The sequence below is a fragment of the Acanthochromis polyacanthus genome, chromosome 15, assembly GCF_021347895.1.
Source record: "Acanthochromis polyacanthus isolate Apoly-LR-REF ecotype Palm Island chromosome 15, KAUST_Apoly_ChrSc, whole genome shotgun sequence".
Classification (NCBI taxonomy): Eukaryota; Metazoa; Chordata; class Actinopteri; family Pomacentridae; genus Acanthochromis; species Acanthochromis polyacanthus.
Genome location: NC_067127.1, coordinates 24246242 through 24273200, shown reverse-complemented (window position 1 = coordinate 24273200; position 26959 = coordinate 24246242). Strand labels below are relative to the sequence as shown.

General features: G+C 39.8%; 2 protein-coding genes across 3 annotated transcripts in view; one reads left to right on the top strand and one right to left on the bottom strand.

Moving 5' to 3' along the window:
* ttc7a (tetratricopeptide repeat domain 7A) overlaps positions 1-15297 on the bottom strand; it is a 65680-nt gene extending 50383 nt beyond the window's left edge. The window contains exons 1-7 of one of the 2 annotated variants that reach the window (XM_051959935.1): positions 15117-15297; positions 10764-10927; positions 10426-10594; positions 5093-5223; positions 4079-4206; positions 3025-3103; positions 2372-2541 (exon numbers count right to left, since the gene is read on the bottom strand). In XM_051959935.1, coding sequence (XP_051815895.1) covers positions 2372-2541; positions 3025-3103; positions 4079-4206; positions 5093-5223; positions 10426-10594; positions 10764-10927; positions 15117-15246 — 971 coding nt within the window. In that variant the 5' untranslated portion in view covers positions 15247-15297. The remainder of the gene's footprint in view (positions 1-2371; positions 2542-3024; positions 3104-4078; positions 4207-5092; positions 5224-10425; positions 10595-10763; positions 10928-15116) is intronic. The other variant, XM_051959934.1, reaches the window with a different exon arrangement.
* Positions 15298-17896: 2599 nt separating this feature from the next.
* On the top strand, positions 17897-24694 carry mcfd2 (multiple coagulation factor deficiency 2, ER cargo receptor complex subunit). Its single transcript, XM_022192093.2, has 4 exons — positions 17897-18023; positions 18636-18827; positions 18969-19128; positions 23103-24694. The coding sequence occupies exons 2-4, from the start codon at positions 18637-18639 to the stop codon at positions 23229-23231; spliced, it is 480 nt and encodes a 159-aa protein (XP_022047785.1). The 5' UTR covers positions 17897-18023; position 18636; the 3' UTR covers positions 23232-24694.
* The last annotated feature ends 2265 nt before the right edge of the window (positions 24695-26959 follow it).

Below are 26959 nucleotides of genomic sequence, written 5' to 3'. Positions count from 1 at the left end.
ACTGACTCCTTCATTTCTTCCAACCAACTCTCCCATTCATCACTTTCTTTGCTCCTCTTCCCTCTCCGGTTGTATTAAAGGACACATTTACCAGACGCCAGCGAGGCCTTTTCAGCAGAGCTAAACGATGACAAAAGCCATGAACAATGCTGAAGTACAGCTATTCCTCAGGGTGAATTCTCCTGTTCCTCCACTCCTTCTAATCTCAGACATGGATTTAGATCTTCACTTATGATAGTGTGGGCAGGATTAGTCATGTGGCGGTGACTAAGTAAGGCTCGCGGGGCCTGAGCAAGGATCCCTGCAAAGAGGGAAACGCAGAAATGAGGCAACAATGCGGCAATACAGTTTACTGTGCTGATGCAGATAAGCAGTGTGCTCTGACAGGTCTGGGCAAGAGATTTTATGGCATCATGTCAAGTCATATTATGCTATGTTGATATGTCATGTGAAGTGTAAGATTAAAAGTTTATTCGACAATAGAATTGACTTAATACCTTGGATGACTGAGTTCACAGACGTTCCCTGTCTACATTACTCATAAACTGACCTCATATAGTGCCAGCAGGTATTGAATTTCTAGCTTATGATTCCTCTTCAGGGAATTAAGATAAACTCCTATAAACTCACCTCTTGGTTTTTTTCTGAGAAAAATAATCCCTTCCTGCTTTAAGATGGCTTTATGTAACTCTACGCTGTGTTTTCTTCTATGATATGCTGATCTATTCATCTAAGTCTGTCTCCACCCACCCTACTGTTTATCGGTGCAGCTCGAGTACACAAGCTCACCTCCAACTTTGCTCACACGCTGCAACTACTCTAAGCTACATAATAGCCAGTTCTAATATTGGAGGAATTCAACCATACATGTTTAAACCAGAAACTATTTCGAGAAAGAATAGGGATACAGACAGCTCCATTCTGCAAATTGACAGGATTGGTACATTAAGGTTGTTATGGATGTCTGAATCAGTGTTTTTGAGACCGTCATCTCTATTACTGGCTATTTATTCCACTCATGACATGTCTTCTAGCACATACGAAGCACTTTTTTTTTTTATGCAGTGATACATTGGTTTGTTGTGGTCACCTCACAACAAGATAGATTACAGTTTGAACCTGGTGATGGGTGTACAGCAAACCAAGTTCAATGTAGCCTTTGTGTCACTTGGCTCAACAACACGTTAAGTCCTGATCAGAGATAATGGGTATCAATTTCCTTTGTTAAACAGGCTTTCTCCATTAAGGTGCGTGCACTCACATAAAATAAAAACGGTCACATGACACATCATTTGAGTCTTCTTCTATACTATATATTGCTCATGTGCTGCCTACTCCAGTCAAGAGGAGCACATTGTTACAATCAAGACCTAATAAAAGTATTTAAAAAATGCATCAAGGCAAAAAGAGCTGTTACTGCAAGAGGAGGAATGCAGAACACTGTCCATCATGTAAGATTATATCTTGATTTTACTGTTCTATTAGCACTTTTAATGCAGTCAGTTATTGTTAATGTGACAGCTGCACCGTAGAGCTCTTAAACTTCATATGTTTAAAAAAGATACTCAAGAAGTTCCGCAATGAAGGATACTTGGAAAACACGTGAAATTTATGTTACTGGTTGAATGGCTTCTGTGATAAATACCAATAGACAAATCAATTTTCTAATCTGTGTTCTATTGGCTACAAAATTTGCAGCGTAAAATCAAGACAAAACATAAAAATATATTTATGCATTTTCTGTATCACCAACTGACTGTATGAGAGGTTCCCATGGCCATGCAACAAATGAAGTTTGTGTCACTGCAACTGCACAGCTTCAGAATCTGCTTTGCTCCTAAAGAACGGTCAGGAAATGATCTGGTGAAAGTGAGGCGCTTCTTACAGCTCGCTGAAATCCAAAACTCTGAAAAGAACCTCTTCCGAAGCAGGGGAACTGTGGAGCATCAGTTACCATGGTGATGTAGCCAGATTAAAAGACAGCCACCGTTGTGACATTGAAGACTCTGATTCTATCATAAACATACTTTGCTAGCCCATTAATCTCACAGTTTGATTGATTCCAAGATAACGACAAGACGGTAACTTGAACAAAAATGATGCTCATGGACTGAAACTCTGATAAAGCAAATTGACACCCACACACAACTCCTTTGTGCACTATTGATAGTTGATACAGTGGAGTAACAAAACACTATAACAGGAGTCATTAACCTCCTTAAGTGTTTAGCTTGGGTAAAGCAATTTCACTTAGTGTGCTGACTACTGAACAGACTGGATAAGAGGTTTAATAGGATTAAAGCAGACCGAAACATAAAATGGCTCAGAAAACAAAGCTAGTGAACCAAAGTGAAACAGAGACAATACGAACCAATCACTGCTATAACGTTGTGGTGGTTTGACAGTGGGGTAGATGGCATCTTTGGAGGCGGCAGCTCCCTCTCTGTGGAGCCAGGCTGAGGGCGGGGGGCCCAGCGGGGGCCAGTAGCTGTCCTCACTCACAGAGCTCAGCAACACTTTTGCTAGTTTTCTGGCTGCAGACTGCGATGTAGACACAAGGCATAAATGTTGTATTTAGGACATTAACAGGAGACTAACACTGTGAATCATGGATAGCTTGGAATATTACATTTGAATAACAACAACAATAACAAAGACAGCATATCATCAGTGCTCGAGGAATAGTTAAAACAACAGCACCTTTAAATTGTCTCCCACCAGTATGAAAGCGCTACGTACTATGAAAAAAGGCAAATGAATACTCACATTTTTAGTTTTTATTGTTCTTTTTTCTTTTACCTAATATTATTTATAAAATTTGCATGGAAGCCAGTTAAGTTGCATGCAGGGCGTTAGCATAAACCTTGTTACAAAAAGAAGGACTGCAGTCAGAATTTTATCAGAAAGTAACGGGAAAGAGTGCAGTGATAGTGTACTGTACCATGTGATACTGAAGCTCTCTCTGTGTGTGTCTGTGTGTGTGCGTGTGTGTGCGTGTGTGTGTGTTGGGGGGGGGGGGCTCACCTTCCTGAAGCTCTGAGACCCCCGTGACTCCACCACCCTGAGCACCCTACGCAACTGGTGAGCACCCTGTGCAAGATGACTAACACGCACACATACACATGCACGGCATACACGCACACACATGCACACACACAGACACACACAGTAGGCGTATATAACTTTGATCTATAGGTTGTGCAAGTGTAACATTAAACACAAATAAACTCACAGCAAAAGAAGCCAATAGATATGAAATGCAGCTGAAAGGATAGCAGACAACACAGGGTTAATTCCATACTGTTTACATCGATGTAGTCGCACAGAATCATAGGAGGCCCTGGTTCACAAAAACGCAACAGGGTGACCCTTGCTATGTAAACAATACAGAGATGTTTTGCACTGACTGGAGCAAAACACTTGCAAGTTTTACATGTTAATTAATCTACCTGGTTTATCTTACTGATAGTAAAAATACAAGTAACAACTGAACATCAGAGCCTTCACAGTGGAAAGATTAACTGCAGGGAGAAAGTGAATGTCACAGCCCAACGTTTGTTCAAACTACTTTACATGTCTAAGACCAACACTGACACCTGCTGGTCACAAATCAAAATGCATCACCACCAAACTAAGGTCAAGTGCCGCTCAGAAGCTTTTGCTTGAGTTAGTCTCCTCCTCAAACTACAACAAGAGTAAATTGCAGACACAGAACATCTGCACCTGCATCTCAGAGGAAATCCTGTGAAGGAAAGAGGAATCAGCAAACAAAATTACTAATGCACTACTAATATGTTAGAGGTGAACGACTTCTCAGCCAACACCCGACTTTTGAGGAGAAATCTACTTCAATACTTTTCTGTATCTGCTGATGTTTAGGATAATTTACTTTCACAAAGAGTGAATGGTGGGTATTGAAGGTGAGTATTTTTTGTTCTGTCACATCTTTTACCTTTTGATGGTCATGTCAAAATTAGGAAAAAAATACCTTCATGGAACAGGCCCAATAAATGTATAAAGACAAATACTGAATGTGTGTGTGTGTGTGTGTATATGTTATTTGTATGGTTGGACTCACCCTCTTTGCAGCAGACAAAGGTAAGCACTCTGCAATGCAGCCTGCAGGAAGTAGCCCAGATCGATATCAACGGGCGAAGGAAGTAGACTAGCTTTGGCTGTCTTGGTGTGGGGTGTTGTTGCCACAATCTGAAAGCACAAAGTTACAAAATAATGATCATGACCAAACATGACACTGTGACACTGTCGTTCATGTCTTAAAATGAATAAACACAGATCAGTATATCATGGCCAGATAAAGCTTGTGAAAAAGGTATTCACACCTTTATTTCTGTAAACATCTGAACACCACACTGTAAAACTAATCCAAACAAGTGAAAGTCTTACATGCAAAACATGACAAAATGTTTGCATTGCTGTGATTAAAATAATTGTAATGTAAGCATTACTTTAATGCTGAAGGTGGGCACAAGGGAGCTACAATGGTATCGGTATCATCATTAGTAGCAGCCAACAAAAGCTTCAAAGTGAGCATCAACATCAGTCCAAAATAAAAACTGATGAGTAGATAATGTCTGTGAGGCTAACATTTTACAGTTGTGTTTGAAAATGTTACAAAATTGTGCACCCTTCATTATTACAGATTACATGTTTCCATTTGAAAACGAGGAATTAATTAATAAAAATAAAAAATAAAATAAACCGGGCAATGGAGAGAAAAAGTATAAATAGTAAACCACAGCACAGAAGCAGGAAGGAAATTGATGAACACATGACACAGGTAAGTAATTGTGATATACAGACATATTTATATTCTCAGTGTTAGTGACACTACATGAACACACATATAATTAATTAATTTAGGCTGTTTTTAATCTCTTGTGTGTATGTTTTTTTTGTATATGTATTTTTATCTTTCTTCTTGCTGGAGCCTCTTGCCAGGTCATCATTGTAAATGAGAAATTGTTCTCAACTGATCCTACCTGGTAAAATCAAGAATAAATAAGTAAATGAATAAAACCTACACCGAAACATGCACACCCATCATGTATGCTCTACATGTATAAAAGCCCACCCTATCAAGTTCCTGCAGGTAGGACAGAGCTGCATCACAGGCCCTGAGGTAACAGGACAGACTCTCCTCCTCTCGCTCTGAAAGACGAATGCGAGAAACTGCAGAAACTGTCTGGTGGTCCAGAGACAGACCTGGAATATGAGCAGAGACCAGGGTTATGAATATAACCGCAACCTGATTACGCTGTTAGATACAGTTTGAAAGTAGTTCTAAGATAAAATTGCATGAGCTGTGGGTGACTGAAACAAATCATGCAGCATTACTATTAATTGAAGCTGGATATCAGTAATGGAAAAACATTTCAAACTGGACAAATGGGGTTTTGAACATCTAGGTATAGGGTTTATCTATTGAGTTGCATTATGAAAATACTTGTGACTGATCCATTTTGGATATTCTGTTGTAATCTGTCTGCAACTACAATGCTAAAATCCTCAGAGAATCTTCATCAAGATAAGCAGTTGTGGTAAAATATGAGATCCTTGCAACAGTGTAGACTTTAAGATTGGAGTTTAGTTTGGGGGACATTTTAGTTTTGGCTCGGCAGGTTTTCCTGTTTTCAGCTCAGTTATTTCAGTCGTTTGGATGCATCACCATATCACAATAAATAGACTTCTATTTGTATTTCACTCCATTGCTTCATAGCCATAAGTCATGACCTACAAGAGGGCAGAAAGGAAGAAACAACAAAACTACTTTCAATGGGCTTAGGTTGCTAGAAATAGTTTGCTATGAGGAACTTCCACCAGTGTTGGTAACACTGCTATGGGGTTTGGTGGGCCCAATACTTTATATCTGTCCAGACTGAAATATTTCATGCTTTCTGACAAAATTTTCCAGAAAATTTGGGACCACTACAAAGTTAATATTTGTGGAGTGAAATGTCTAACTACTGGATGAATTGTCTCCCTTTGGGTACATTGTAATGCCTGTGGTGATGATCTATTACCCTTTTCAACATCAAGTCAAATTAGACGTTTTTCCAGATCTTTAATTATCTAGAAAATGTCAGCAAGAATCAGGTGAAGCTAAACCAAGGAGCACATTATGGTAATCAGTATAGCTAAAAAAAAGTAGCTATTAGCATTTTAGAACGCTAATGATATGGTTGTGGTGTTTTATAATTCACATAAAGATATAACCTTAGGACACAAATTGTCTTCTAACAGAAGCACATTTTCTGTCTAGATTTCTAAATTTTTTTAGTTGTGTTTTCCTGTTTTCTCATACTGTGTTGACAGACTGCGGCATGGATACAGAGAAAGCAGTGAACAGTGCTGTGGAGGTACGGGACTTATCGGTACAAATAATCGCAAGGAAGAGGAATTTTTCTAGACTGCAGGAGGCCTGTGATGGACAGCAGCCTCAGGCCAGACGCCAGGCCAAATCAAATAAGCAGACAGCTGCCAATTGCAAAGACATCATCGTCCAAATATTCACATCTGACTTCATTCCCACAGCATTAAGTAATGTGTTACTCGGAAAAGCATGGGAAGGAGCTATGGAGCCCCACAGGATATGATCTGTTTTCTCTAGTCACCATAACAGTCCACTGTAAATACCATTCAGTGGGATTTAAAACAATCAAAAGTGAAAGTTTCTGACAGTTATTGTAATAAAATTCTCCTAAGTTTCATTGGCATGAGGTCATATCCGATTACCAGGAAACAGGGAATGTAATGACATAATGAGGATGATTATGATGAGTGAAACAAGATTATCCAATGCTCTGTAATGCTCTGCTAATGTGATCTTAAGGCCAGTACTCAGTGTGTCACAACAGACAGAAATGCTTAAGATAACATCTGAGCGAATCCAAAATAATCTGCGATTACAAAATTGCATTTTTTTTTTTTTACTTAGAACAGCTCGTGTGCATGTGTACACTGTGACTAAGTGTAAATGCTTCCAAGACGTATGACCCCCAATCACTGCAAATAGAGCATCTGTATAGAAATCTGTCAAGACATTGACAAGGACTAGTAAATGTGTTCCTAGACGGGCTTTACATTGCTTGTTAGTCTGAAAATAGCCATCTCAACTCCCAGAAGTGTCTTCAGGACAGTTGGGTAGAAAACACAAAGGGTTGTCTTGGACAGGCTCAGATACACTCATTTCCCCTTTTTACATCATCAGTGTCATCCACAAACTGAGGTTAAGACACAAACAAGAACACTAAGAGATTACTGACACAACTTTCTGCCCAATCAAGCTGATGTTTTCCAGACGTGTTACATTTGTTTCCACAGATTGGATTTCAGCAGCTCGCCGCCTCCCTTCCATTTCCACTTCCAAACCCCATACAAGGTTGTTGTGATCTTAGGTCTGTAAGAAAAGGGATTAGGAATCGGATCATCAAGGAAATGTATGCAGGGAGCAGTTCAGTCCTGCCTCTGGTGTTTTTCAAGGAAACCTGCCAGTCCTCAGCACTGCCTGTTCTTACTGAAGGTCCAGACCGAACAGCAGGGGATGTGCTGTACATGTAAACTGTGAAGCAGTAAAGCGATTGACTTCAAAGTCTGAAATGCCATCGAAAGGTCACATAACCCTTCATCTGACATAATGTCGGACAACAGTCTGTGATATTTTTGTTAAAAGCTTGTTAAACACTAGTTGAGTATGTAAGGCCTCTTTCTGCTCTCCAAATGTCTAGATTCTCTGAATGGAGAAGGAGTCTTACATCTATTAAGCAGTTTTAACACTCAGTCTTCACAAGTCCTGTTGATAGGCTTGTGAAGACACAAGATTGTAATGCTAGTCATTATTTGTCTCATTTGTAAAACACTTCCATTTACAATGTCAGTGTTTCTCATCATAATGCTTTATATGCTGAAAACATTTCTGTCCTCCAAAACCTTTTGGTAACCGCTAGCAAGCACATGGTCTTTTAAATTCAACATTCATACTGGTAGGATTAACAAATAGACAAGTTATAACCTGTGTGAAATATTTCTTGTAATTGCCAAAGTGCAACTATTTGGAGGATTATGATCGCTCACCGGGAGAGGATTCATTAAAAAGGACATTTCATCACGCAAACAAATATAGAACCAAAAGCAGATGATTTTTTGGACAGATAAATGTGCCCATGCAGATAGCTTTTAAAGTTACATTCAGGTGACACTGCACATGCACCTACAATTAAAATCCATTAGATTAGACTCAAGGGTTCCACATCATGTGACAATCATCAGACCTTCCTTAGAAACTACTTTACTATTATAATGTGTCGTGTCATCATGCCAAGTTCTGAAGAGCTCTCAAAGACCTTCAAAAAAAAGAATGTGGATGCCTATGATTCTGGCAAGGCAGTCAAAACGTTATCTCCAAATTATTTCATCTGAATCATTCCATCTCTTGAAACAACTGCCACTTCATCCAAGACTGGCTAACCCAGCAAATTCAGCCCAGAAGCAAAACACTTTCTCCAAGAATCCAAAATTTCTGTCACAGAATCTGCTGGTAACTCTGCAACTGTTGGTCTCCAAGTGTTGCATCTACAATTAGAAAGAGACTTTCCAAACTTGACGTGCATGGCTAGTCTTTGTTGTTCATTAAGAACAATTAGGCTAAACTAACATTTACTACGAGCATACAGGCTAAGAGAAGGTCTTTTGGAATAATATCCTCAGGGGCATGTTTGGTGCAGAACAAAGGCAACTTTCAGGAGTGAAACCTCAGACCAACTGTGAGGCATGGTGAGAGAAATGTTGGAGTTTGGGGCTGCTGCTCTGCCACAGGGACCAAATTGCTTTAAGTCATTTAATCAACCAAGAGAACTTGAAGATAATAAGAAGCCATTTATGTGAATGTTAAAGTTGAACCAGAACAGGACCATCTAACAGGAAAAGGATCCACAGCACACTGCCAGACAGACTGAGGAATTGTTTAAAACAAAGAAACTGAGGGTCATGAAAAGAAAAGCATAGAAAATAAAGAATAGATTTGAATCCCAGTGAAATGTTGTGGAGGGATATGAAACTGGCAACACAGGCAAGAAAACCCTGAAACATCTAGAAATGGAACAGTGGTCAAAAACTTCAGCCAGGGAATGTCAGAGACTGGTGGAAAATTATGCAAAAGTTATTTCTGTTAAAGGAGCCAAAAGAGACATCTGAGGCCACCTTTTTCTGTCTGTGCTAGTGGGCTCAAGTCCCAGCTCAAATTATTCACTTCTTTTCCCATGAACCCTCTTGCTTCCTGCCATGTCTATCATTGCCCTCTTTCCCATCTGGTACTGCTGAGTGCGAGTGTTGTTATGACATTTTTTTTAACCTTCCATTAACTGTCTACCAAAGTAAAAAGTACTGCATTTATTTTGGCTCACAACATAAATGACATAAATCTACCCACTACACTGTACAGTAAAAAAGAGACCTGTGCATTTCATATATTCAACACAATGCACTGGATTTTTTTATTGTTACAAAATACTAAGTCTCTCTAAATGTACCTGAAAAAACACTGGATGTGTGATGCTCTGTGCTAACAATGTTCTCACTGAGGTTACTGCTGAGATCTTTAGTCCGGTGGGACAAGAACGGAGCTGGCACACGATCAGATGAGATATAAACAAACTAGTGGAGTGGAAAGGTTATCTGAACCACTTTCTGAAGTAAAACTGAGGGCGAGTACACCAAAAATATCTGTAGTAATCACTTCCTGCACATGAACACCACACATGCAGAACTCTACTTCATGCAACCGGTATAAATATCAGGAAAAAGATCATATTTTTACCGTTCACCTTTGTTTTTTCTTTCAAATAACTTTGTTGAACACTGAGCTTTGTGAAATCCTTGAATATGTTTTCCCTTACACTTTTGCTCCACCAATGAGGCGGAGCGTCAGCGGAGTTATCTGACAATCGGTGCTGGCTTGTCTGCCTGTTTGTCTGTTAGCAACATTAGTCAAAAACAGATGAACAGATCTGGATGAAATTTCCAGTGAAGGTCAGAAAGGGCACAAGGACCAAGCGATTAGATTTGGCAGTGATGCGACTTAAAGTCTAGATCCACAGATTTGTTAAACATTTCTGTATCATTACAAGATAGCTCTATGGCATCACTGTAACTATGACTAAAAGTGAACATTACATCAACTGCCTGCTGATGATCACATGATTGCAATCCCCTGCAGACCACACATATTTTAAAGATTTCATTCATTCTAAATCATACAACGGCTGAGCAGCCCTGGTGGAATACTGCAGTCTCTGAGAGCTTCTCTTGTTTTGGTGATGCTACGCTCCCAAGAAATATTCCCATGGAGAGTGCGATGATGTTGGTAACAACTTGAACAACAACTGTTAGCCATAAACTTATAACAGGTACCTTTAATCACAAATGCCTCAGCCAGCAAGCGGAAGTGGTAGATGGGCTGGTCGTCCTGCGTCAGCTCCTCCAGTCCCACTCTGGCACACATTCCCTGGGCGTCCCGGTAGCGACCCTGCACATAGTGCACTTTGGCCATCAGCAGCAGAGCCTCGTTCAAGTACCTCGGCTGAAAAAAAACAAAAATAAAGGGCTGGAAGTTACTGATGCCAAACAAAGAGACTGGATTTGTAGAAAACCCTTCTGTGATTTGGGCCTTAATCATGTCAGCACTTTGAATGCTTGTTCAAATATAGAAAATTATAAGATGAATCTATAGGAACCCAGATGAAACTGACTGTGAGACGGCCTCGGCTCAGGATGGTGTTAAGGAGGCCTTTTGCCCTGCTCAGTTTGGGCTGGGTCTTGTCCATCAAAGGCACAGAGCTCCTTAATAGATCCATGTTTTCCTGCAGGCACTCCTCCAGCAGCGCCTCGGCCATCAACAGTGTCCCGTAATCATCTAGAGGGTTGGTATTGAAAAAGTGAGAGTGAGTTTTTTGGAGCAGGTCTCAGCTCAAGGTAACAGGTCATTTGTTTCTGTAGCCAAAGCAAACCTTTCTCAGCCCATTAAAAACAGCACCACCAGCACAGAGAGGGCAGTTCAAATATGTCTCAGATCTGAAGTCTATTTAGAAACTACAGTTTCCATTTCCATCATACTTTCCTTAAATAGCTTCAACATTGCAATCATATGATAAACACTCCTATCCACCTACTCCAAATCGAGATATTACAGATGTGGGAGACAAACCTGGTCTGACTGTCTCATATTCAGCCAGTGTCCAGTAGGAACACTCAAATTCTGTGTATACATACACTCGATTAAAGCTTTCCTGTTTAAATTTTGTCATTCTGTGCGTGTGTGTGTGTGTGTGTGTGTGTGTGTGTGTGTGTGTGTGTGTGTGTGTGTGTGTGTGTGTGTGTGTGTGTGTGTGTGTGTGTGTGTGTGTGTGTGTGTGTGTGTTCAGAGGCCAACTCTGCAAGCAGTGTTTATGCCCTGATATACTTCACATATTTGCTAGTTCATTTTATCAGCAGAGTCAAGGCTAAACCTATCACTCTTGGGAAGGTGGGGGATAAACAGTAGCTCGTGTCTCAGCCTATGACCACAGTAAGAGCCTTTTAAAAATTTCACAGAAGTTGGAGCTTAAACTTTGGAAAGAGTGAATGTTGCAATAAAGAGGTTACAGCATTCAGATAAGTTTTCTTGTTGCAGTGCAAGAAGACTGATCGAGCAGTAAAAGAAATTTCACCTGAGTTCACTCACATTCAGTTTGTCTCTGAATATCTTTAATCCTCTGACCATCTGTGATTCTCTCTGTTCTCCAGAAGCCATCATATAATTAGCTGTTATAATGTTATGAATGTAATTACATCTCCTGTTATCAACCTCCTCTTGAGTTTGCAATTTCCTTTGTTTTCAATAAACATTTTGACTTTGGACTGAATGAGAAGAGAAAACTAGACATGAGTTTTACTGTATGTGAATACAGGGACCAATGAAAATCAGTCTTTTTATACTAACCCTCTGAACCCCAAAACCATCTGTCAGGTTTGAAAGGCATGTTTCATGTTTTGCTTTGTTTTCAAATCACCCTACGAACCAGCACACTTGAGAAGCAATGACTGACTCAGCTGTGGCCAACACTTTTGTGACAGAAATTCATTGACTTCTCAGGTCATTTTTGTTTGGCAAATCATCCATCCATCCATCCATCCATCCATCCATCCATCCATCCATCCATCCACTATCTATACACCACTTAATCATCATTAGGGTCATGGAGGGGTGCTGAAGTCTATCCCAGCTGACTTAGGGTGAAGGCAGGGGACACTCTGGATAGATCACAGGTCTGTCACAGGGCTACATATGGAGACAGGCAATCACATTCACACCTATAGACAATTTAGAGATACCAATTAACCTCAGCATGTTTTTGGAGTGTGGGAGGAAGCCGGAGAAAACCCACGCATACACAGGGAGAACATGCAGCCTCCATTAAGAAAGATCCAGAGAAGGCTGGGAAGTGACCCGGGGATCTTCTAGCTGCAAGGCGACAGTGTTAACCACCAAGCCACCTTGCAGACATGGAAAATCATTAATCAGAAAGTTTTTTGGCTGAAATTATAATTTATGGCATTATAATGTTGTCAATTCTTCTTTCTGCTCCCTTTCATTCAGAAGTTTGGAAACTTTTGTTTTTGTATTGTATTGAATTGCTTTTGTTTTGTTTTGTCAATGAATAAAATAAACTTACCACTGAAAAGTATTTAATTCTTGTGATGAAACACTGAATTCTTTGTACACTTATTAGTTTTTTGCTGCTTTTGTGAGCTTTAAAGGAAGTTACATTTAAAAACAACCTGTGTGCACTAGTACTGCATCTAACGATTGCAGTACTATTGCACAGTCTAGTCTTGATCAGTCTCGATCATTCTGTTGATTAATTTCTCAACTTTTCGACGTCTTTGGTCTTTAAATGTTGGAAAATGGTGAAAAGTGTCCAAAAGACCAAGATGGCATCCTTGAATGCCTTGTTTTTTACACACAAAAAGATATTCAGTTTACTGACATAGAAGTGGAAAGAAATCAGAAAATGTTTACATTTAAGAAGCTGTAATCAGACTTTTTGATGTTTTTTTCTTCAAAAACCTACTCAATCCAATTATCCAACTATCAAAACACTTATTACTACTTTTAGTGTTCACAAATTCTTAATTATTTGATAATCGTTGCAGCCCCAGTGTGCAGTCAGACACCAAAGACGGAAATAAACTAGAAAACATGTAAGTAAGCAATACATGCTTAAAAAACACATATTGCACATATGATGAGGAAGATAATGCACAAGCTACAATGTGGTTATTAGACTTTAAGGACACATATGATGGATTTTGGTCAGAAAAAAATGGATGGGAACAGACATTTTTGTTTTGCAAGGAAGCTCCACAGGTAACTTTAAATATAGTTGGTCTAGAAATACTGAGAGCAGTCAGTAAAGTTATTTTAATTTAAGTATACACTTCCCCTTGGGGGGCTCCACAGTGTCATGACCTTCCCAGGATCTTTTCGCAAGTTCTCCCTGTGCATGCGTGGTTTTCTTCAGGTTCTCTGACCTCCTCCCACAGTCCAGAAACATGCTGAGGTTAATCAGTGATTCTAAATTGTCTGTTGGTGTGAATGCGAGTGTGATTGTTTGTCTCCATGTGTGACCCTGTGATAGACTAGTGACCTGTCCAGGGTGTCCTTTGTCTTCACCCTAAGTCATCTGTGATAGACCCCAGCCCCTCTGTGACTCTAATGAGGATTAAGCGGTGTTTAGATCATGGATGGATGGATTCCCCTTGGGTGACTGAAATCTCCAGATTCTCATAACAATATAGAGGACTTGACGACAGTGAGATTAATGAACAGCGGTGGGCTTTAACAATCTATGCTCTGTGAGCTTCAGTGACATCACATCAGAATTCATCACAACGTCACCTACCTGTAAATGATTCAAAGAAAAACACCTGAAACCAAAGGGAACTAAGTGTACCACCTACTGCTGCTTTTTGACAGTTTTACAGTTTGGTGGAAGTTTAACAGCTTATTGCTTTCTCTGCTGGGAAGTTCCTCTATCTGTGATCTAAACTGCCCTGATGCACCGTGTACGCTCGCTGTCAGATCGGCTAATGTGAACCACACATGCACACAGTAACCCCACATTAATTTACCATCTGAGTGCGTGTGCAGGCAGCTCTGCAACATCAGCCAGTCGTGAGCACAATAGCAGCAGAACATAGCAGCTAGGTCACCTGAACCCATATTTACTCTGCTGAGTTGAGGGTGGAGGCAGGTGCATTAGTGCCTTACCAGAGTAATGCTTTATGGGGCAAAGAATGATAAGTGTGTTTGCATTTCTTTGAGAACGTGTACGGTGTGGAATGATGTCAAGGGTATAAACAGAGGCAGGTAATGGTCTGTTGGAACATTTTAGTTTTGCATGAGCTATAGCAGGTGTTGTTTCTGCATACAATAGCTCTGATCATGTACACACTATTTTATTCTGTTTACTGTAAACTAGGAAATGACATTTTTTTTATTAGAGCCATCTGCAGCGACTCTGTGACCCTTGCCATGACTCACTGGGGCACATATAAGCAACTAATTTTGCATAGATCTGTTCAGGAAACCTTCAGCTACAGTGAACCTCCCTATCTTGTTGAGAGTCCAAGGTCCAGCTTGTGTGCAGTGTGATCCCTGCACTGCAACAAATACCAACACAGGACAAACACTGTGGATTATTTCAGTCCCCCCCAAAAAAATCATTAAATAATAAATCCTCTAATTGTTAATATTCAGTGATTCCTTAGTGTTCAACAGCAAATCAACTCATGTCAAAACATTTACTATACCAAGGATTTTTTTAAAAACTACTGACTGGCAACAACTTCCTGAAACTTCCAGTAAAAACGTGGAATTTTAACAACCTTTGGCAGAATCCCATAGATTTCAGTCTGATCATGAGAGCCCTCTGGATTTTTAAAATAACTTTTTCTCCCTTTTTTACACTGTACAGATCAGTGAGCAGTGAAAATATCCAGAAAGTGACCAGGAACACCTCAGCTCTGACCACTCCAGGTAAACCCAGCCGGCTGTCACTCACCGTCCTCGTGGAAGCGCGCAGCCGTCATCTGCTCGATGATCGCCGGCATCTTGTCCCACTGACACTCGGCCCGGCAGCGCTCCAGGTCCGCTTCCAGCCGGATCTGGGTGAAGGAGACCCGGGATGCCATGGCCGCTCTGTCCCGGTGGTGACTGTACTCCCCGGACACGATGGGAGTGACCGCGGACTAGCAGGAGAAATAAATGTGTGATCTTTGAGTGCGTTGGAGGAGGAGGAGGGGGGTGGAGCGGTGGGGTGGAGGTTATTACAGGCACAGAAAGTCATCAGCAGCACACAGTATGTTGTAAATACTGGAATACAGGCATTTTATTCCCAGTGAGTGTGCATTATTGTCATATTATTTCTATAAGGAGACATTGATCAGTAATATTGTGGGTCTGCACTGAGAACAGATTCAAACACAGTCTGTCACATTGCCGGAGTTTATTGTGCACACTTGCACAACCAGACACAAAAACTGTTTCTACACACAGACCATCAATCTGATGAACTATTCAATCAGCCCACAGTGACAAAAAAAAAACCTTTTTTAAATCTCTGACCCTGATCCAGTGTATATACTGTAAAATAAATTCCTGTTTCCTGCTTTCCATTCTGTTCTCTGCTCACTGAAAAGTTTGGGGTCACTTAGAAATGTCCATATTTTAGAAAGAAATACGTGAGCAGCACTGTTTTCTTTCAGTGAAGATAACATTAAATGAATAAGACATACAGTTTAGACATTGTAACTGGAAATGGCTGATTTTTAATGAAATATCTATATAGGGGTACAGAGGAACATTTCCAGCAACTATCACTCCTGTGTTCTAATGCTACATTGTGTTAGCTAATGGTGTTGAATGATTTAAAAAAACAAAACACCTTGTGCAATTAAATTAGCACATGAACAAAAGTGTGAGTTTTCATGGAAAACATGAAATTGCCTGGGAGACCCCAAACTTTTGAATGGTAGTGTATTTGGCAATGAAATAAAAACTAAAATATTCTACTAAAAATGTATTTTTCAAGTCAACTAAAATGAAGAATTTTATAAGCAAGTAAAAATGTAAAATATTTGCTAAGTAAAGTTTTTTTAATTTAATAAATCTGAGGGTTTTTTGTTGGTTCTCAACCAGTCAAACCGCAGTCCATATTCATGTCCGTCCTTTGTGCCATTATGCTAGCACATGAATTAAAGTGTGAGTTTTCATGGAATACATGAAATTGTCTGGGTGATCCCAAACCTTGGAACGGTAGTGTCTGTAACCCATATTTATTGCTAACAACTGTATTTATTGCTTTCACCATAATCTGCAGAATTTGCACTAAACTCCCTTATATATGTTCTTTTGCACATACATGTGCTCATTTTCCTTTCTTGAACATGTTGTTCAGATGCATGTGCATTTCTTCTGTAAATACTTTGCAGGCAAAGAAAAACAACTGTCACCTTCCTTGTATGTGTACGCTCACTAGACCAATAAAAATGATTCAGATTTTTTTTGCCACACATGCTATCATCCCTACATTCCCATTTATAACTGTATGCATTAAAGACTTCTGTCAGTGTTTTTTCACTCTCTTTTAAATGCGTGTGGCATTTTGAGATGGCTTGATCTGTAGTTGTTTCAGGGAAGAGTAGTCTTCCCTCTTAAGACCCATGTCCCTAATCTTTTTCTGTTAACACTTTAACTGGATCAGGTAGGGCTTAAGAAACAGCAGTGGGAAGAAAGCTATGGTCCAGCTGAAGTAAAGTGTGCAACCTAAAAGAGACAAGCTCCATGTAAACATACAGGGTGTATATATGGTGCTGCTTTCTTCTTTTAATTCATAAATGAGTTCACTGAAAAAGACTCTATTTGTAATTGCTTGGCTTGCTCCCTGATCTGGGTTCAGCACATTGGCAGGCCAACACTGGCTAACCTCCTGGCTCAGATACAAAATAATACATCTGTCAGCCATTGCACTGTGACAAGGGTGTGCAAATCAGTGGATACACGATAAGCAGTCAATAGACATTTTGTAGTGGGAAATCTGTGGGAGAAAGGAGGGAAATCACTGCCAGCAGAATGAACATTTACTCATTACAGCACAGCACAGGTTTGAGATACAAGGGGAACAAGGGTCGCTGACTACTGACAGTCTACATCACTTTATGACAATTAAAAAAAACCTCAAGCATCTTGAGCAGGGATTTTGGAGCGTCATTCTCTCTCTGGAAAGTTGACATTTGCTTGTCATGAGCGACTGTTCCCCTTCCTCTGTGAAACGTCCAATTCACAGCGTGTCTCTGTACAGTTTGTATCTGACAGCTGAGCGGCGGCTTCTCTCCCGCTGCTGACGCACAAAGAGTCCGCTCGAACTTTGTTTCCCCATTGAGAGAATTCACGACGTAAAATAGTCGTGCGGTGTTTAAAATACATGTGTTCATTTCATATAGCTTTGAATATTTTGTTGGCTAACTTAAACGTTAGCTTGTGTCAATAATGTCTAACTTCGTGAAGATATTTCATGGCTTAATGTGATTTCATCTGATGTACGACACATGTAGCATTGATTATTTAGGTTCTTGGGGGGTTCAAGTTGTTTTTGTTGCATCATTGTTTATCTATAATCTTCAACAAAACGCAGACATAATTGACGATTATAATAAACTCACAATTTAGTAGTTAAAAGTCTGAAATTACCCTAACTCAAGCGAAATGTCAGTTACTGTTGGAGGGTACTCTCTTGCTTCTTGTACATATGCTTTGATAATTTCAACCAATCACAATGAGCTGTCGTGTCCAAGCGGGTCTACGGTAGCCCACGAGGTCCGTAAAAGCTCTGACTGATGATTGTTGCCATCCAACTACTAAAACAACATAACTGTTCACGGACGCAGGTGAAGATACAAGTCGTTTGAAAGTATGTATTATACTAGTATTTTTTAATAATTACATCATAGTAACTATCGGACAAGTTTGGATAATAAATAGACCGTGTCATTTCAGTGCAGTCCTGAAATTAAGCATCGTGCTAGCAAATCTTATTTTAGCATGAAGCTAACGGTAATAAATCTTTCTGTTTATTTGGATTATTTAGCTAAGCTAGCGTAATAATATAATATGTGAGGACGCAGAAGAGAGCCTCTATCTATTAACGTAGCCTGTAACATGTGGTGTATATGTATCATAGTTTCATGAAAATGAACCTGCAACTATTATATAAACATATGGTATACAGTTGCGACTTACAGGGTTTCCTTATTTAGTCGCATTATTTCGTTTGAAACAGTATGAAACAGTGCTAGCTCTAATAAGACCATGGAAAGCTTTCAGAGGAAACGTCTAATGTGTAAAAGTTGCAACACGGGGATAATACATGGAAAGTGTGGGGGGAAAACTGAATTAAAAAATACAGAAAGAGGAAATGTAAAGATGACGACCACCATAGATTTAGAGAATACAGCCCACTAGGAGGGATTGACTTTCTGTCTGTTTGTCTGCGGTTCTAAATGTTTGTCCTGCCTGTCTGCAGCATGAGGAGTGGCAGGTGTAGTGTGCAGTGGGGGGGTCTGCTCCTCTTTCTGTCCTGCTCCCTGCTGTGTGTTCACTCTCAGGTGGATCCACACCACCACCCCCAGGAGCAGCAGCAGCCTCCAGTTATAGGAAGTGCTGCTCATGTCTCCAGTCACAGTCGCCTGGACAAAAACATGGTCCAAGACAAAGAGTAAGTGATACTTCCTAACTCATAACGGGCCTTCTGCCATGTCAATACACGAGTCAGGACTGAACTTTGGACGCTGTCAGTAGCAGTGGTCCCACTCTGTGTAATCAAAAGCTGTGTGTGTTTGTGTTCATCTGCTTTCAGCCACATCATGGAGCATTTGGAGGGAGTGATAGACAAACCAGAGAACGACATGACACCACAGGAGCTCCAGCTGCACTATTTCAAGATGCACGATTATGATGGAAACAACCTGCTGGACGGGCTGGAGCTAGCCACAGCGATCACACATGTACACAAAGAGGTAAACATACGCGTGCTTATGCTAATGTTTTTGTCTTTATGTAAAGGACAAAAGTATTTTAAAAATTAGTAAAGCTTGGGGAGCATTAAACTCTCTGTCAAAAGTATGGTTATCTCCTATTAAAACAGCAACCAAAATGAGAGTATTCAAGGCATCAGTGGAGTCCATCTTCCTCTATGGATCTGACTCATGGTCACTAATGAGAACTCTCTCAAAAAGAATTGATAGGACTTATACCAGAATGCTATGGAAGGTACAGAACATCTCCTGGAAACCGCATCTCACCAACAAGTCGCTATACGGTCCACATGCGCGCTTGTCAACTATCATTAGGCAACGTAGACTAGCACTAGCTGGACATGTGGTGAGACACAGCGAAGCAGCTGGTCGAGTACTATTATGGAAACCTGATGCTGTCAAAAGGGTTGGCAGGCTGAGCACAACATTAAGGAAGGTACTTGAAGAAGACACTGGTCTGGAAGGCAAAGAACTTGTGACTGCAGTGTTGGGCAGAGGGAGCTGGATGAAGAACTTTATTCATGTCACCGATGTTTATTTAGCACATTTATCAAGCATAATTAAAACAACCTTCATTTAGACAAAGTGCTTCCCGTTAGAGAAATAAAATTGATATTGACAATTTCCCAAACAAGTTTAAATATCAAGATTAAGTCCCAACAGTTATTTATTATCTAAATGGAACCAAGTACATTGAATGTTAGGGCACTACAAAACTGAAACTGGAAAATGGAGGAAATCCAAAGATTGACTGTGAGTAGCATAGTGATAAAATCTGGAGAGGAAAAGTTCTTTTTAAGACAGGGGTGTCAGACATACAAAGTGTAGAAATTACAGAGAAGACATCAGCTGCAAATTGTGAATGTGTAAAATTGTAAATTTAAAATAATTTCTCGATCTTGACAAGTTGTTTCCATCATAAAGTGAAATACTGTTTCATTCAGTTCCTGTGGCTAAATGTTTTGTGCCTTTGTAAACACACTGTCATCTGTAAGTTGTAATGTGTAAATAATAAACTGAGGCACAGTGTTGTTGAAATTGAATTTATTTTTCTTGAGAAATTTCAGGTTGGTCCTAATATTTTTTAAAAAGATCGTTCCTTAAATGTCAGAATTTTAAGAATTGTACTTTTTAGCGCTAAAACAAAAAGGGGAAAATTTGGAGTTGCTGTTATTTATAGGTTAATATGCTGTGATTTTACTGGTCTGGCCCACTTGAGATCAAATTGGCTGTATGTGACCCCTGACCTAGAATGAGTCTGACACTCCTGTTTTAACCCTCCTGTCGTGTTCGGGTCAAGTCAGACCGATTTACAACTTAAAACCTTCATAAAAATTGTGTTTTACATCTGATTGCCTCAAGGCCTCATGATATCCTCCATACTATGCAATTAAACACATAAAAAAGATTTTCACCACTTTCATTGAATTTTGAGTGTTTTAATCAACCTTGTTACACCTGTTGTGTTCCCGGTCAAAAGTGACCGCCATAAGAAATGAATGGGTAACCAGAATATATTCGTCCATCAGACAGAAAATATTTCCATAAACCACTCACTCACTCACTCACTCACTCACTCACTCTTCAGACCAAACAATGTCTTTTGTGGGTACACATCTCTTTCCCGTGCTTATGTGCCGTTCCTCCCACGTGAACCGAAGCAATGAATCAAATCTTCGCACAGACTAGACAGGTGTCTGTTATGTGAACCCATCTCTTTCCTGCGCCTTTGTGCCTAACCCCCACGTGAACCACACCTTCCAGACTAATCAATGTATCAATCAGTGTATCAAAATATTGGCATCAATGTATCATCTTCAAACAGATCCCATATATATAGCTTGATGTCTGCCTTGCACTCCTTTTACTCTGAGCACAATGAGTAGGCGGCTGACCAAGAGGTTCTCTGTAGAAGAGGTTCTGGTTCAGATTTTTGGACAGGATGAAGATGGCACTGAAATTGAGCCAGAGATAGAGGAGGATGTCTCAGAAGAGGAAGACAACATGTACTTTTATCCAGACTTTGAGGAGACAGACCAGTCAACCGATGGAGAAGGAGAGGCATCTGAAGATCAGACACCTGAGGAGACTTTCCGGTTCAAGAGTGGACACTTGCTCTGGTCTTCAGTCCACCAGGACAGAGGAAGTGGAGCGAGAGTGGAAAATATCATAAAGATGACGCCAGGGCCAACTTGCTATGCAACATCTCGTGTGGATGACATCAAGTCCAGCTTCTAACTCTTTTTACCAGAGTCCACTGAGGGAATTATAAACAAACCTGAGATGCTGCAAATGTGATGCCTACATTTGCAAGGCCCACTCTAACCTGAGTGTCACATGCCGCTCATGTGCATGAATTCATGTACCCCCCCCCCCCACACACACACACACACACACACACACACACACAAGCACACAAACACAACTTCATGTTGAGTTTCATCTTTGGTTTTAAATTTTTTTACAGTACACGTTCATAATTGTAATTTTTAATGCAGTTGTTTTATGTCTATTTCCATAAATTCATATTAAATGTCACTTGTTCACAGTTAAAGAATGTTGAATAAAAGTTTTCTGGTGAAAAATTATTTTTGTGCTAGTTTAAAAGCTGTTAAAACAGACCGGTCAATTTTGACCGGGAACACTAAAGTAAGGGGCAGGAGGTGAACACGACAGGAGGGTTAAGAGAAGAAGACCACAATCAGAACCAGGCTGAGGTCAGTCGTCTGCCTCGACTGGTCAGGGTGAAAGCATAATGTGTGTTGACAGAAATACCAGTAATTATTTTAACTGACAGCTACAGGAGTAGCATAATATACTTGTTTTGACAGAAAAAATGTTCTTTGACTAAAATTCTTTATCTTGACATTATAGCTTCATTGGTGACTTTATAATGATTCTTTTATCTAAATGTGACCACACCACTGTAATTATTTAAACTGTAACTTTGTTTTTCATGCATTACTGCAATTCACTTGGCTGAATTTGTGAAAATTGCATGAAGTGTTTTATGTTACATTCAGATTTGGCATAAAAAAATCACATGGGAATGAATTAATTAGACATTAAGGTCACTGTGATCTCACAGAACAATAATTAATTTGTTAATAATGACAAAGTTTCACACAAATGTCTTATAGGATAAAATGATAAATTGGTGGCCTTTTGTATCCAGACGTCTAGATCAGGGGTGTCAAACTCCGTTCCTGGAGGACCACTGTCCTGCATGTTTTAGATGTTTCCCTCTTCCAACACACCTGATTCAAATGATCCAGCTCGTTATCAAGCTTCTGCTGAGCTTGATGATTAGCTGATCATTTGAATCAGGTGTGTTGGAAGAGGGAAACATCTAAAACATGCAGGACAGTGGCCCTCCAGGAACTGAGTTTGACACCCCTGATCTAGACAGACATGAATATAAACTGCAGTTTGACTGGTTGAGAACCAACAAAAAACCCCTCAGATTTATTAAATAAAAGAATTTACATAGCAAATACTTTCACATGTTTGCCTGCTTATAAAATTATTCCTGTAAGTCAACTTGACAAATGCATTTGTGGCAGAATATTGTCGTTTTTCTTTCATGGCCGCATACACTGCAGTTCAAAAGTTTGGAGTCAGCCAAGCAATTCCACAAAAACTCACACTTTTATTCATGTGCTAACATAACTGCGTAAGGGTTTTCTAATCATCAGTTAGCCTTTCAGCACCATTAGCTAACACAATGTAGCATTAGAACACAGGAGTGATGGTTGCTGGGAATGTTCTGTACCCCTACAATGTCTAGACTGTATTTCTGATTAAATGAATGTTAACGTCACTGAGAAAACGGTTTTTCTTCCAAAAATAAGGCCATTTCTAAGCGAGCCCAAACTTTTCAACAGTGGTGTATGTTTCCCCTGAATCCATCTACATGAATTCTGCTCTGTACATTTTGTTGTACTCTTCTTTTTTAGGAGAGAGGAGAGAGCCAGCCACTGAAGGAGGAGGACCTCATTGCTCTCATTGATGATGTTCTGAGGGACGATGACAAGAACAATGACGGGTACATAGATTATGCAGAGTTTGCCAAATCACTGGAGTAGAGCATCTTTCTGTTTCTTCGTGTTCACAACAACAGTAAGGAATCTGCAGAGAGTGAAGGACCAGCGGTGAGCGTACGTGGAGCCAAACTGAGAAGCTGCTTTGGGAAGACCTTCATTTAATCTTCACCTCTTTCTCACAGGCGGTCAATCAGGGTTATTGGTAATTTATGAAGCAAATGTTTCCAAGTTGGATGAAGCAATTATTCAAGCTGAGTGAGTTCTTTTAGTTTGACTCTGGTGTATGCTTACAAATGAGAGTCTGCTTTTGTTGATTCCTTGAAGTTATGCCATCTGTAAAGGGTCAGTTCACCCACTTGCCAAAATGTTTCCTACTTTACCTTCAGCAGTATGTAGCCTTCTTTCGGGTGTTTCTGTTGAGCTTTTGAGACCTCAGTGGCAGAATGCAAAGATGCACGATCCTTTCTTTGTCATCTATTTTCTACGAAAGTACAACAGCCAGTACACATTTTAAAATCTGTGACCAACCCAAAGTAGAGTGGACACTGACTGTAAGAAGAACCACTGCTGCTGAGTTTTTTTACATGTGATGTTTGGTGTTGTGTTCATCATCGCACTAAATTTCACTCGCAGCGGCGGATCTCAAACTTCTAAAACATTTTGGGTGAACTGATCCTTTGGTCGTCCAACTTTGTGGTGCTGCATTTAATTCACCCAGGTAGCCCAACAGCGTCTAAACCGAATGTCATTGCTTTAAACGGGCCAGATCTCCTTTACACACTATTTACATAAACTAACACACACTCATTTGATACTCAGCATAGCGGACCAAATGATTCCTTCTGTGAATCCATTTCATTTTTTGCTGTTTGTGGTGAGGATGGTGACTCTAACATGTTGTTCCCGCGACAACAGAACGTGGCCTTGACTTGATCAGATATACAGTCTACAAGTGTGTGTATAAAATGGTAAACCAGCAGCATGTCAGACAGTGTGGCACCTCACATTTCTTTCTGAGGTGGTTTTCGCTGTTTCCCTCGTGATTATTACAACTACAAAATGAGCCAATCATTCAGCAGATACTTGACATAAATCCGTCATCACATAGTGAATGTAAAGCAGCATATTACTGTGCATTTGATGAATCTTTGTCACTGGATAAGCTAGACTAAAGCACACTGGCTGATGCTGCTGCCGCTGTAGTTTTTGTAGAAGCTGACTCTGTTTCGTGGGTTTCCAGTAAAGCACTTGAACACAACAAGTGTTTGCTTCAGACATTAGCTGCCTTTAAAACAGACATAGAGGAAATCTGTGAGGTGAAGTGTGTTGAATCCATCTGTGATTTCTTCATAAGTGTGATTTTCCATAGGGATGAATTCTATTTTTTTGCCATCCAGTATTGATATTTCAATCAATTCAGGTTGTGAAATGCAAATATTTAAAAAGCGTGACAGATGCAACTGTGTTGTCTCTGGAATGTGACATTAAAAAACCTGTAAACTGAATGTGTTGTCATGTGATGTCGTCGGCTGTTTTTGAGGCGAACTGCAGTTTTTGGTCCTGTCAGATAAAATTCATAAAATGCCATTTAGTCGTTGTCATCTGCAGATGTGTGTTTATCCCACCCGCACCTTCAAACACTACAAACAAACTTAGTCCTTCATGATCTGAGGAGGAAACGGCTCTCTTCGCTTCCACTTCAAACCGTTCAAAGTTGCTCGACGGTCGCTGTGACGGACGCAGAGGTCTTCAAATGTCAAGCAAAGAGCTCAAGATTTTGCAAAAACCTTGCTGCTTTGTTTCTGCACTGACAGATTCCAGGAGGTTTTTGTTCAAATTTGCGGTTTTATCACTTTTTCAAATGCTACATAATGCTAGTTTTTTCTGCTTATGACAAAGGCTGTGTGACATGTGAAGGTTTGCAGACTGCAGAACTTCATTTTGTGTTGCACTTAAAAAGATCAGCAGATTCCAAAATGTATTTTTCCTGAAATACAGTAAAAATGGTTGATGTTTCAGTGTATGTACTAACTCATGTTTTTTTTTTGGGAACATCAGGCAAGACTACATAATGAACAGAATTTAATAATCCGTACAAGACAAATGAGTTAAAATTGAAACATCTCTCAATAACTGTATAATCTCTGCATTGATAAGCAAAACATGTCCTCCTGTGAACATTTAAAAAACAAAACTATACTGGAAGTTTAGGCCCCAAACTTGAAATTCAATGCAACAAAAGTTAATACGCCTGTGATTTCTGAAACATAATTGCACACCTGTGATTTCCATTGGCCTGTAGGCTGAGAATATCTGCATGTTTGCATCATGACGCCACATGGAAAAGAACTGCTAGAAGAACCAAAGATTTTGGTGGTCGGACAAGAATAGAAAAGGATACAGGAAGATCAATGGCCAGCTAAAAGTCAGTGGAAACACAGCAGCATGAATTAGGAGCTATGGAACGATTACATAGTGACATTAATGACAGCTACAGTATCTATTCTAAAATAATGCCACAGACTGCACACCACTTGCAGCTCTGAGAAACAGACGGGCAAATGTTCAAGACTTGGGCCATGAATGAAAATCTGAGTTGTTATTTGGACAGCGACCAAGAAAAAAAACTTGCTTACTGTTGCTTACAAAACTACAACACTAAAATTTGCTCAAGAAAATTAAAGAAACCTAATATATATACTGTATACTGAATGAATATTATTGTCCAAGTAAGGTCAAGAATAATTAGTTTGGAGCTGAACAGTGGATTGGTGGTTAGCACGGTCACCTTGCAGCTAGAAGATCCCCAGTTTACATCTTAGCCTTCTCTGTATCTTTCTGCATGGAGTTTGCATGTTCTCCCTGTGCATGTGTAGGTTTTCTCTTGGTTCTCCATCTTCCTCCCACAGTCCAAAAACATGCTGAGGTTGATTGGTCACTGTGAATACCTGTGGATATACCAAAATACTGGCTGACAACATGACTTCCAGCTTTCAGAGGCTTGACAGAGGAGGATAATTCCAGCATGAGAAGCATCTGAATCACATGGCTATAATCAAATAGGAGTTTTAAAGAAGAAAGTAATAATGAACTGATCAAATATGTCACATGACCTGAATACAGTAAAACACCTTTGAAGGGAAAGAAAACAAAATAACACACCCAACTCAGCAAAGAGCAGCAACAAAAAAAAATGATCTGAAGAATTGCAAAACATTGCTTTTGAATTTTGTGTATCCTTGATGCATATTAGAACTGAATCTGTCATCAAAAATAAAGGTGAACATATAAAGTTCCTTAAAAGAGTTCCTAGTGTGGGGCCTATATTTTTAATGTAGTAAATCTAACCTGTTGGTTTTTCATTTTACAGGAGAGCAAATGTGCTTCTTTTAAACTTAGAAGTAATGCCGTTACTGTAAGGTGATACAAGTTAGAATCATTTGGCATTTCAGTGCAGCTGCACTATACTCACTCCTGTTGTATATTTCAGATTGCAGACTTGGTTCAAGGTTAAAACTAAGATTAGAGTAGGATACTGGGAAATGAAGTCAATTGTAATCTCATCTGATGTAATGGAAACACAACTGGTTAATTCCTGAGCTGTCAGATGCGTCTTTCTCATTTTTATAGAAATACTGCAGCTAATATCATGGAACTTTTAAGTGTTGTACTATGCACGAGATTCAGCAGGAAGCTTTATAAAAAATATATAGCAGGTGGACCTTGAGATAACAATTATTAATTAAATAATAAAGTCAAAAAGGAGCCAA

Bases quoted from the DNA above. Each gene is read 5' to 3' on its own strand.
- mcfd2 (XM_022192093.2), top strand. From the start codon at position 18,637: ATGAGGAGTGGCAGGTGTAGTGTGCAGTGGGGGGGTCTGCTCCTCTTT. The intron at 18,828-18,968 runs GTAAGTGATACT...ATCTGCTTTCAG, and splicing joins AACATGGTCCAAGACAAAGA to CCACATCATGGAGCATTTGG. The intron at 19,129-23,102 runs GTAAACATACGC...CTTCTTTTTTAG, and splicing joins TCACACATGTACACAAAGAG to GAGAGAGGAGAGAGCCAGCC.